At 45.1% G+C, this 11,277-nt stretch overlaps 2 protein-coding genes across 4 annotated transcripts; one reads left to right on the forward strand and one right to left on the reverse strand.

The window, feature by feature from the left end:
* Positions 1–186: 186 nt before the first annotated feature.
* Positions 187–3,910, reverse strand: cdkn3 (cyclin dependent kinase inhibitor 3). Its single transcript, XM_069717635.1, has 8 exons — positions 3,858–3,910; positions 2,992–3,082; positions 2,826–2,881; positions 2,671–2,715; positions 1,983–2,205; positions 1,107–1,138; positions 906–1,009; positions 187–489 (listed from the first exon to the last, which is right to left on the reverse strand). Exons 2-8 carry the CDS (start codon positions 3,069–3,071, stop codon positions 400–402), a joined length of 630 nt encoding a protein of 209 aa, XP_069573736.1. The 5' UTR covers positions 3,072–3,082; positions 3,858–3,910; the 3' UTR covers positions 187–399.
* A 676-nt stretch (positions 3,911–4,586) lies between these two features.
* On the forward strand, positions 4,587–10,511 carry LOC138632249 (uncharacterized). Of its 3 annotated transcripts, none has more exons than XM_069717671.1 (15): positions 4,587–4,783; positions 5,084–5,204; positions 5,456–5,500; positions 5,620–5,784; positions 6,077–6,177; positions 6,256–6,416; positions 6,600–6,720; positions 6,809–6,947; positions 7,034–7,132; positions 7,233–7,322; positions 7,417–7,556; positions 8,197–8,343; positions 8,529–9,165; positions 9,490–9,581; positions 9,657–10,511. In XM_069717671.1, exons 3-15 carry the CDS (start codon positions 5,459–5,461, stop codon positions 9,772–9,774), a joined length of 2,052 nt encoding a protein of 683 aa, XP_069573772.1. In that variant the 5' UTR covers positions 4,587–4,783; positions 5,084–5,204; positions 5,456–5,458; the 3' UTR covers positions 9,775–10,511. The 3 variants fall into 3 exon arrangements, with proteins under 3 accessions (XP_069573772.1, XP_069573771.1, XP_069573773.1); XM_069717670.1 differs by having other exon boundaries at positions 5,087–5,204; XM_069717672.1 differs by having other exon boundaries at positions 5,087–5,204; positions 8,532–9,165.
* The last annotated feature ends 766 nt before the right edge of the window (positions 10,512–11,277 follow it).

Consider the following 11,277-nt stretch of genomic DNA (forward strand, 5'->3'; position numbering starts at 1 on the left):
GACCGAGAACCTACGAAGCTTTTTGTCCTAGTTTTTTTTTTTTAAATCACAAGCTTTCAATTATTTTAATATTTCATACAAGATCATTTGACTCAAAGTGCAGCTGATTGGATATTTCCTTCTAATCGTCAACATATTGTTCTTGAACAGTTTAATTCACCTTCACACAGAAGAGCACAAACAGAACATGTCTCAACGTTTATAATAAAAACGAATTAAACACATTATAAACATCAAAACAGCAGAATGTGATCCAGTCTTTTATTTAATATATTGATTTTTGTCGTTATAATCAGATCATTTTAAAGTGCACTTCTTTAAGAATCTATTTAATCAGAAATAGAAGAATCAGCAGAGATCAATATTTCCCGGCTGCTGATTGGAGGCGAGGATCATTGATCACCGAGACACAGATCGCTCTGTGGAGACGTCTCTGCTCTCTTTGTACGCCACCAACCGTTCACGAAACTCATGGAGGAAGTTGTACTGCTGCAGGAGAAAAAAACAAAACATGTCAGTAACAATTAAAACAGAAAATATAATTTTGATTTGACAGGTTTCAGCACAGAAACAATAGACACAGGAAGGTTTTAAAAAAATGTTTGAATGACACAAAACTTTTGTAAATATGGGGAATTAATCATTTTTACTGTTCTTAACTGTTAAAGAAATAATCACAAACAACAAAATGCACCTTTGAAAACTGGGACAACCCGGATCTGAGTTTCCACATCAGAATAATAAAAAGCTGAAAGGTGAAACCACTGTGTTTCTGTCTTATTGTGAAAGAGTGATGGAATTAATGGAGTCCAATGGTAAAAAGGTTTCAAAACAAAAGTTTTAAAACAGCGAAATTTTCCTTTAAACCCTCCAGAGAGAGGAGGAAGAGGAGTCTGGCCTCTCACCTTCACCGTCTGTATGGCTCCTCCTCCTCGGTGCTCCCGCAGGATTTCGATGGCTTTGTTTGGCGTCATGGTTACGGAGAGCAGCAGCAGGAGACAGGCGGCGACTGAAAGGCGGGAAACAGCCGTGCGTTACAGCTCTGATGCTACATACAACACAGATCACACGGGACGACTTTCAAAGTAAAAGCAGAACTCTCTTACTTAGTGCAGATCGTCCCAGGCCTCCATAGCAGCTGAAAGGGGAGAGATACAAAATCCCATCAAACACATGACTAAAGAGGAAAGGTTGTGTAATGAGAGGTGTCCCGGGGACGCGAAGAGATGTCATCTGTGTGCTCAGAGGTTTAAAAATATTCTAACACAGAAGATCCATGAGTCTGTCTTCAATCTCCACGGACCGGAGGAGCTTTTACTCTGACATGCTGCTGTCAGCTTCCTGTTGCCTGGTGAGCATCGTCATCAGCTCTGTCAGGGAGGTCAGCATTTTCTTATAAAATCCTTTTGTCATTAAAACACATTTTTTTTCTATACCTTTTTTCATTAAAATAATAAAAGGATGATAATTTACAATGTAAACATTCTTATTTTGTTGATGCACTTTAGTTCTTTATATTTATTATTTATGAAAATGATGTATCAAAATACAAAAACTCTGGTTTATGAAAGTGAAAGTTTTTACTGTCCGTTCATCAGTTTAATTAAAGTTTTGTCAGATAAAATGTTCATTAATGTATTAAACCTCAACTGATTTCAGCAGTATGAATGTTCTATGGATATTTTCATACGGATGTTTCATGCAGTGTTTTGAGACTCTCGGTGTGAAACTCTTTCATTCAAATGTGAGAAGCTTATGTGGGAATTGTTGAATTGTTGGGTTTCTCTGAATAATGCTGTAAAGTTCTGCTGTGAAGACTTTAATGTGTTAAGTGCCATGAAATAACCTGTGTTGTGATTTGGTGCAATATAAATAAAATTGAATTGAAACTCTCCCTTCCTGTTTATATTTTTTAGCCCTGATGCAATTTCTTTTTAATTTTTTTAAATTATTATTATTTTAATTGTGATGATGTGACTCACTGGATGAGCGTGGTCCGGTTGTTCTCCAGGCTGAGCTGCAGCTCCTCCAGGATCTGGCAGCACTGCTCCAGCTGGGGAGCGTCTCCGTCGGGGAAGGGCGTGTGGTGGACGCTGAAGCCCTGCTGCTGGTACACCTCCAGCAGGGAGGGAACCCGGTACTTATTCAGCTCTCCCCTGGTGCACAAAACAAACACGTCCTGCACGCCCTGGTTCTGCAGCTCCTCTGTGGACAACACAGGAAGTCGACAAAAATAAGAGTCGCCTGCACATTTTAATGTCAGACCAGGAAGTTGAAAGGGTTTTACTCTGGTGGGAAACAGTTGATTATTAGCTGGTCAAGATGTGTGTCACCTGGTTAGAAGAACAATCTATACGCTAAAAAACAAACTGCTTATAAAGAAAAACAACACAGTGAAGTTTTAAGTTCATGTTTCAGCTGGATGTGAATTTAATTTTATCCAAACATTTGGATATTAAAAATCAACTCAGAACAACATCAGACTTCTGTCACATTATAAATGAATCTTTTTATATACGGGTTAAACACAGACAGGTGTTCTGAGATAACTTTACAGCAGCAGATTCAGGAACTCACATCCTGTAAAGTAAATCTCAATGTTTAAATTAGATACTAAGGTGTATTTGTATAAACTAACGTGAACTTCCAGAAGAACTGAGTTTGTCTTACCGACGTCTCTTTGCAGGTTCCTGCGGACGTCTTTATATTTACAACCTGAAGTCAAGAGAAAGTGAATGAAATGGAGGATTTTATATCATATTCATATTTTATTAAAAACCTTACAAACTAAAGTAAACTGTAAATAAAATAAAGTGTGACTCTACCTGGCAGAGCACAGATTCCAAGAAACTGTGAGCACTCGATTGCAGACAGCGGCAACCTGAACGCAAAAAAAATTAAACATACTGAATATTAACAATCTTATATGTCTTTTACATTATTAGAATTAAAAACTGTTGTGTATTCAGAAACAAACCTCCAAAAACCTACCAGGAGATGTGGAAGGGAGTCAGCGGCTCCTCTCCGACCTCCTCGTCATCAGAGGAAGAATCAAACTCACTCGTCCCCATTTCTTCAAAACCTGCGGACGGCAGCGAGTTTTAATTTCAGCACTTTCTCTTCAATACCTGTCGTTTTATTTATTTTATTAATGACAATAATATTCAGAACATCAGTAATATTTCAGACTTTGGAAATGCTTTGTTTTTGACCCTGTAGTGTGGACACAGTGATCTTCATTATAAGACCACAACATGTCACATCTCAGACTAAAACTGAAGTTTTCTGGGATGGATTATTTTATTTATTTTAATGCAGGTTTAAAGTCTCTGAGGTTTAACTGAACACATATTACTTTGGAAGTTATTGGCAGTGATATAAAGTGTAAGAAATGCTTCTATTGTTGGAGTTCTAACTTGACAAAAAGGCAGTATTTATCCATGACGTCATTATAATGTGAAGGCCTCATTTTACTGTGCTGTAGAACATGTGATTTTGCACCAAAAAAATGCTAACATGGTCTTTAAATGAGGCTACGCACCAACATGTCAGCTGTAAATTAAACATTATACACTCTGACTATTATACTATATTATAAAGTTAATAAAAATATATTAAACTTCCATTAAACCCGCGAATTATGTGAAATAATAAACAGTAATCTCAGAACTGATGAGCAGACTGCTAACGTTAGCTACGCAGCTAATTTGCTACAAACGGAGAATAAAAGAGGCAATATTCAACAAAACTTTTATCTAAAAGTCACTTGGAAAGAATAAAGAGCCGTGTGTCTTTCCGGAGGATCATACAAGTGGATAAAAACACAGAAAATGCGTGTAGTTCTCGTTGTTCCTCACCAGCCTCGCTCTTTCACCGCTGCTGTTTTGACAGCTCCGTCAGCAGCAGCTGCGATTTGAAAACGCCATGAAGACAGCAACCAATCAGATTCGAGCACCGACTATGAGCCACGCCCCACGGCATAACAAACCGGACAATATACGCTCAATTTGTTCTACGGCATCAACAAGGCGGGCGGAGTGAAGCGGATACTCGGCGACAACGTCCCTGAAACTTGGAAACATTCTACAAAAAACAAATAATCGTGAATTTGATTGATGTTTATGACAGAAACTTAGTGTTTGATGATCTTTAACCTCTTTAAATCGGTAAAATCATTTATCAGCCGCCAGACTCCGGTTATAAAAGTCAAACAACAGCAAATTACCACCAATAGAATTAAACAGGCTATAAATTAAAAATGGTGAAATATTTACATATAGTTTACTACAGTGATATATATAGTTTGTTTAGTATTGTGCACACAACACTGCTGGATATCACTTTTACCAAAAATGATTTGCACAATTAATTTCTATAGCCAAAAGTATTGTATTTTTAAAAAATTATTTTAAAAGAACAGCTGTTTTTTATTTATTTATTAATTTTAATCTTAAATCAGATCTTATTGTTTCAGTCATCATTTTTAAATCGTGTTTTTGTTTCATTTCGATGTGAACTACATAAAGACAGTAAGACAGTGAATGCACCCCTCAGTGTGCAGCGTGTGCACGGTGCCTCCTCAGTGAATGACAGCGCTGCTCTCAGAGCGTCATGCAGGACATCTGCTGTCTGCAGAGCAGCACAGAGAACAACACGAGGCTCCACCGACCAAGTTTCACCTCGGAGGTGCAAACCGGGAGAAAACAGGAATTTAAAGGATTTAAGTAGTCACTGCATCTTTTTCAGATGCGAGGAGAAATCCTGCTGAATACCTTCAACTAAGGTGAGCTGCTTTCACACCGTCTTCTTCAACAATCAGTCTTTTTTTTTTCTTCTTCTTTTTTTTGTGGATTGTTGGATATTTGGACTCATTATAACATTATAATTATGTCTGGGAATAATATCAGATGTTTTTAAGTGGCAGGAATGTAAATCAGTCTGCAGCAAAATTATGATTTCTACACATTTTATCAAATAGAAGCTTAAATACATTTTTCTGGTTTATTTTCCATTTAAAATGTAAATATTCTGCCTTTTTCTCCGTGTTTGTGTTCTGCTGATCCTTGGCCTGTCCTTCTGTCAGCAGCAGAGTGGTAAGGAGGGATCTTGGCTCCTGCAGCCGTTTCCCCTGCAGGGCTGAGCTCTTTGGCTGCCTCAACACTTCCTTAGCAGAGGGGGCTGCTGGCAGGACGACATCTGAGCAGGTAGCCGACAAATACGTCCTCAAATCAGGTCCTGATGCTCCTCTCACTCATCTGGTGAACTTCATTCTAGATATGATGTAAATGTATATTTCGTATAACCTGTGTGCATCTATTCAGAGAGGTCTGCTGCCACATCTCGTCTACGTTTGGAGGATTCTGGTTTCTCTCTGCAACGATCAGATCGTACCGGCTGAAGTTGGTACACATTAACCAGCGAGTGTTTGCCAACTGGCTTGTTTGTGTGTCTGCAGGTGATGAAGCCTCAGGAGGCCGAGCTCGTCTCGGAGATCTCCAAGGTACTCTGCACCTTCACTAATCAGCGGCCTGCTTTTAAACTCTGAGCTGTAAATGAGCAGCAGAGAGAGAGAATGGAGTCCCACCAGACGCTCCTGTTCTAATGTTTTCCTCCCTGTAGCTGCAGAGCATGGTCTCCGAGCTGAGGACGGGCTTCACCAGTGCTCTGCGGGAGCTCAGTCAGATCCAACATGGAGACACGTACCTGAGGGAGGAGCTGGAGGAGAACCGGAGGAGCTGCCAGAAGAAGGCTCTGCGGCTGGAGGTGCTGGTGGAGGCACTGAGGGTGAGACGGACCCAAATACACAAACCGCTGTCACACACCGCCTCTCAGAGGTTCCTGGAGGACGTCATGTTGGTGTAACAGAGTCTCTGAGAAATAAAGTGTGTGTGTGTGTGTGTGTGTGTGTGTGTGTGTGTGTGTGTGTGTGTGTGTGTGTGTGTGTGTGTGTGTGTGTGTGTGTGTGTGTGTGTGTGTGTGTGTGTGTGTGTGTGTGTGTGTGTGTGTGTGTGTGTGTGTGTGTGTGTGTGTGTGTGTGTGTGTGTGTGTGTGTGTGTGTGTGTGTGTGATCCTGCAGGAGGAGCTGGGGGTGATGAGTCTTCAGGTCGTGCAGCTGTCCAGCAGCAGTGTTCGACCTCAGCAGGATGCAAAGAGCTGCACATGTAAACAAAGAGACAGGTAACAAAAAACAACACAGTGTGTAACAGTGTGCAGATGCATCCTGGTGTTGTTGAGAACCTGACGTGTGTCCTGCAGTGGTGATGCAGCGGTTGCAGCGATGTCATCATCGGCCGGTGGACGTCCTCCCTGCGAGTGTTCTTCTTCTTCTCCTTCTGCTGCTGCTGGTCTGTCCAGAGGGAAGCTGCTCCTCCACTGCTTCCTGCAAGGACTCAAAGCTGGACTGAATGAAGGCACAGGTGAGCTCTGACATCACAGGGGACACGCACGCGCACGCACGCGCACGCACGCACACACACACACACACACACACACACACACACACACACACACACACACACACACACACACACACACACACGCGAGGACACAGTTTTCCTGTTACTTTCTGCAGTATGACACCTGTCCCGTCTCGTCTCCAGACGCTCGTCATCAGGTGGCGATGCAGCTGCTCCACTCGGAGTGGGAGTACGTGTCCACCTTAAACCAGCTGTACGACACGTACCAGAGTCCCGCAGCTCTCCAGATGAGGGCGGAGCCTCAGTGAGTGTGTGTGTACCCCCACACCTGTTCACAGCTCTACATGTTTTCCTGCGTGGTGTCAGAGAGGATGTTTGTGTTGTTGATCCAGTCAGACATACCTGAAGTTGGTGGAGCAGCTGCAGCAGAGACACGTGGCGTTCAGGAACACGCTGCAGGAGAGGCTGTCGGCCGAACACTGGAAGTCTCTGGTGGGAGACATCCTGGTGCAGCTCATCGGACACAACGACGTAAGACACGCCTCTTTTTAGAAGGTCAGCACGTCTCCTGAACGCAGAGGGACGGTGTCTCATGTGTCCTCTGTCTGCTCGTCCAGACAGCTTTCTCAGACATGTACGTGGGATACACGACCACGCTGGCCTCCTTCATCCAGCTGGAGTTCAACCGGCTCAACCAGAAGAGCCACAAGCTGCAGGTACGACGCCATCTCTCATCTTTCCGAAGGGAGTGTGTCCGAGAGCGGAGATGCTGATGTGTGTGTGGGGGTGTGTGTGTGTGGGGGTGTGTGTCCACAGGGAGGACAGGTGGAGAAGGAGGAGATGAAGCTGCTCTCATCGCTGTTGGCGCCCGTTGCTCGTCTCCACGGTTACCTGAGTCACATCCAGGTGAGTCGGCAGCCTCAGACTCTGAAACGATGCTCTCCGGACGTTTTAAATAAAGTTATCAGGTGACTCAGCGATGACCTTCACGTTCCTCCAGAACCTGCTGCAGTGGACCAGAAAAGAACATCCAGACTGCAGCCTCCTGCTGGGAACCGAGCGGGCGCTGAGGAGCATCCTGACCCGCTGCCATGTGATCCTGGAGGAGGAGGTCCGCTGGGAGGAGGAGGAGGGGCAAAGGTGAGGAGGACGAGACATGATGACATCAGATTATTAATTTATACAGCTGATATAAACCTAATCTTCTGATCCTGATTCTAAAAACATCCTCTGAGGGTCTAAAGTCAAACATTAACTTCTATATTTGATGAAGTTATTGATCTGCTGACGGTCCGATCACCTTCAGTGCTCCTGATCCAGCTGGTCCAGTTTCCTCAGAGTGTTTCAGAACTCCAGGTTCTTCCCTTCAGAACCTTCAGTCTTTAACGGTGCAGAGAAAGAACCTCTGTTCAGAACAAAAGCAAACTTATTTCTCTCAGTTCTGATGTTTCCTACCAGCTGATCCAACAGCTGATTAATCACCTGTTGGATCAGCTGATTAGTCGATCAGATCCACCTGAGTGTGGTCTGAAGGCTGCTTCAGTGGAAGGAAACAACTGAAGGAACTCTGACCTCTGAAGAGGAGTGACCCTGATCAATGCAGCTGATCTGATTCAGTTTGATTCATCAATATGAAAGATTTCTTCATTTTACAGCGTTTCTGAACCCTCAAACTTTCTGTTTATTTGTTGACACATTTTCTGGTTCATAAGATTGAGATTTATTGTGAAAATCTCTTTGTGGATCATTAACAGTTTAAATTTTTTTAAATGAACATCAGCTGCTCTGATGCTGCAGCCGGTACATCTTCTACAACCTGCTGCAGTAGGAGTCATCAGACCAGAGAGTCCCATCAGACCAGAGAGTCTCATCTGAGGGGGGAGGAGTCTCATCCCACGGGGGAGGAGTCTCACCTTGCAGCCCAGAGGTTAGCGTTGCCCCCTCCTGGCGTTTAAACTCAGAAGTTTCAGCAAGATTAACCTGTAAAAAAGTGGATTTTTGTGCATGTTTTTACACATAAATTTAAAAGACTCCCCAGCTGACAGCGTCCCTGAGACATGTCCCCTGTCCGTCCCTCTGGCTTCCTGGGACTGATTTTGTCTCCTCCCCCAGCAGAGACGGCGTCCGCCTCACCAACGGGGTGGACGGCTGCCACTCGATGCGCCTCGAGTGCTGGTCCTGCAGCCCGGTGAGGAGGAAGGGGGCGGCCCCGAACCAGCCCGCCCATGACTGTGGCCATGCCTACTGCTCCCTGCTGACCCCAGAAGCCGCAGGATGGGGCGAGAACAGTGACTCGGGTCAGGGCACCTTCAGCCAGCTCACCGGGAAGGATGCTCCGCCCACCAACCACAGCCTGGAGGACGGGGAGACGGACCCCGATGACACCTCCGCCTTCGACTACTCCTCCGTCACCTCCTGCAGCCCCGACGGCACCCTACGGAGGGAGGCGCTGGGCAGCCACAGCGGGGGGGAAGAGGAGGAGGACAGCCAGGTACCGGTTCTGTTGAAGCCGTCGTACAGCCAGCAGCCCAAAGAGAGCCCTAGAGAACGGACCGTGTGTGTGAGGTGGCAGATCCCCCGACTGACCCCCCACCCGCCCCTTAGGAAGCCCGCCAGACCCTACCAGGACGGGCCAGCACCGTGCCTCGTCTCCTCCTACGGGTCGAGGCTGGTCAGCGTCAGGAGAGGGTCGCCGCCGCTCCATCCCAAGAGTGCCTTCAGGCCCATCTGGGACGACCCATCCAAACAGGTACCTTGTGTGTCAGTGAAACATCCTGTTTGAACAAAGATTCTTTTCAAATCTGTTTGAACTCTGGCGCCTCTCGGTGGTGAACAGATGCAGCAAGTCTGTGAGATAAAAATTCTACATGCAGCAGCTTTAATGTGTTTTTGAACCAGAACCAGATCCATCTCTGAGATTATGTAATAATAGAAGTAAAAAGATATAAAAGTATCATTTATTATAATTGATGATAAAGTACTGCTCATAATAAAATAACAACCACCTTCATAACAAAGATGTCCTGTGATCACCTCCTCCGTCCCTGCTCCTCTGGACCTCTCCGTCCTCCAGGCCGATGCAGCTCCAGAGAAGGACAGCCGACCGGGCTTCGTCCCGATCCGACCCAACTTCCAGAACTTCCCCCCGAGCAGAGAGAGTCTGAGGTAATGCTGAAGCTGCACGACATCATCAGTCCGAGTGTAAAATTTGATCAATAACCTTCACCTACTGCTCCTCAGCGTGTTCCGACCTGGCCCGGCCCAGCAGAGAGGGAATCATGCAGCCTCAGGAGGGGGAGGGGGAGGAGGGGTGTGGGACGACAGCGAGGACAGTGAGGGACCCTGCAGCACCGTGTGACCTACTCCATCCTCTTACGTCCTCCCCAGAGACGAGTCTCATCACAGACTGCTGCACACAGAACATGACGTGTGAACCAGGAAGTGAGACAGGAAGTGCCCGACAGACAGGAAGCTCCTGAACCCTCCAGGAGCCTGGAACAGGAGGCGGTCGTGGTTTCATGTTTCAGATGTTTGAAACGTTGACATGATGGACAGTTTGAGGACAGGTCCAGTTAATGAGCAGCATGGTCCAGATGTTCACTTCCTGTTCTCCAGATGTTTTCACAACAGCTGAAACTGTATGAACATATTTCTAAAGACAGGAACAGTTTTACTTTAGAGGATCAATGTGATGATATTCAGAAGGTCTTCATCACGTCTCTGTAATCAGCTCCTTAACGAGCTACAGGTTAGCTTAGCTTAGCACAAAGGCTAGGATATCTCTAAGATATTTAAATATTTCAGGGTTTCTCTGATTGCTGACAGGATCTGGTTCTGTTCAACTACACTTGCATTTCATGTCATTTATTGACTTTTATCTTTATAATATTTATCTAAAAACCTAGTAAAACATCTCAGTGCTCGGTGCTGTGAAGGCACGTCTCTGTCCTGTGATGAATACATGTTTGTAAGAGATGAAGGACAGTTGGACTTCTCAGCAGGAGTCTTCAGGATCACTGAGGGTCCACGAGCCAGCTCCTGAATCACACATTCAGGAATAAAAGGTTGAAGTGAATAAAATAATTTTTTCACAGATCTTCAGTCTCCTTCTCTTCTTCCTCCTCTCTTCTTCCACTCCTCTTCCCATCTTCTTCCTCTCCTCCTCCTCTTCTTTCTTCCGCTCCTCTTCCCCTTCCTCTCTCACTCCTCTTTTTCCTCTCCTCCTCCAAACATGACACCAGATGATGTATATATAGTCAATAAAGAGAACAGGTGAAGTATTCTTCAGTATAAAATAGGAGGTGATTTATTATTAATCTCATCAGACCGTTAATACAAAGCAGTTAAAAGGCCACAAACCATCAAACTAACTGTTACAGCGCCACCTGGAGGAGAACTGACCGCTGGGTCAGGGTGGAGGAACAACATCTGGAGGAGGAGGAGGGGGGGGTGCATGAAGAGTAGTATCCTCAGTGTGTGTATCAGTGAGTCCAACAGTTCTATGGAACCACAGCGTCTCCACACGGACCACCACCACCAACAAACACAATAACAACAACAACAACAACAACAACAACAGCTGCAGCTCAACAACATTCAGACTAAAGTGCACAAAGTGTTTGTGAGAACAACAGAGTTGTTGAGCGCAGCTCAGTCTGAAGGTCCTTAGGAGGAGGAGGAGCAGGTGGAGAAGGAGGAGTAGGTGGAGGAGGAGGAAAAGGTGGAGATAAGTGGAGGAGCAGGTGGAGATGGAGGAGGAGCAGGTGGAGTTGGAGGAGCAGCAGGAGGTGCTGGGTGGACTGGACTGGGTTCTTCTCACTGCTTTAACCAGCTGAGGGTGTGTTTGTCTGTGTCCTCCTGC

This window comes from Brachyistius frenatus, unplaced genomic scaffold, assembly GCF_029030835.1.
Source record: "Brachyistius frenatus isolate BFR_SWC_R1_liver_20210118 unplaced genomic scaffold, ASM2903083v1 Contig_178, whole genome shotgun sequence".
Classification (NCBI taxonomy): Eukaryota; Metazoa; Chordata; class Actinopteri; family Embiotocidae; genus Brachyistius; species Brachyistius frenatus.

Coding starts and splice junctions, on each gene's coding strand:
- LOC138632249 (XM_069717671.1), top strand. CDS start 5,459: ATGAAGCCTCAGGAGGCCGAGCTCGTCTCGGAGATCTCCAAG. Junction 6,178..6,255: donor ACATGTAAACAAAGAGACAG/GTAACAAAAAAC, acceptor TGTGTCCTGCAG/TGGTGATGCAGCGGTTGCAG. Junction 9,582..9,656: donor CCGAGCAGAGAGAGTCTGAG/GTAATGCTGAAG, acceptor ACTGCTCCTCAG/CGTGTTCCGACCTGGCCCGG.
- cdkn3 (XM_069717635.1), bottom strand. CDS start 3,071: ATGGGGACGAGTGAGTTTGATTCTTCCTCTGATGACGAGGAGGTCGGA. Junction 2,882..2,991: donor ACTCCCTTCCACATCTCCTG/GTAGGTTTTTGG, acceptor TTTTGCGTTCAG/GTTGCCGCTGTCTGCAATCG. Junction 490..905: donor GAGCCATACAGACGGTGAAG/GTGAGAGGCCAG, acceptor TTTCTCCTGCAG/CAGTACAACTTCCTCCATGA.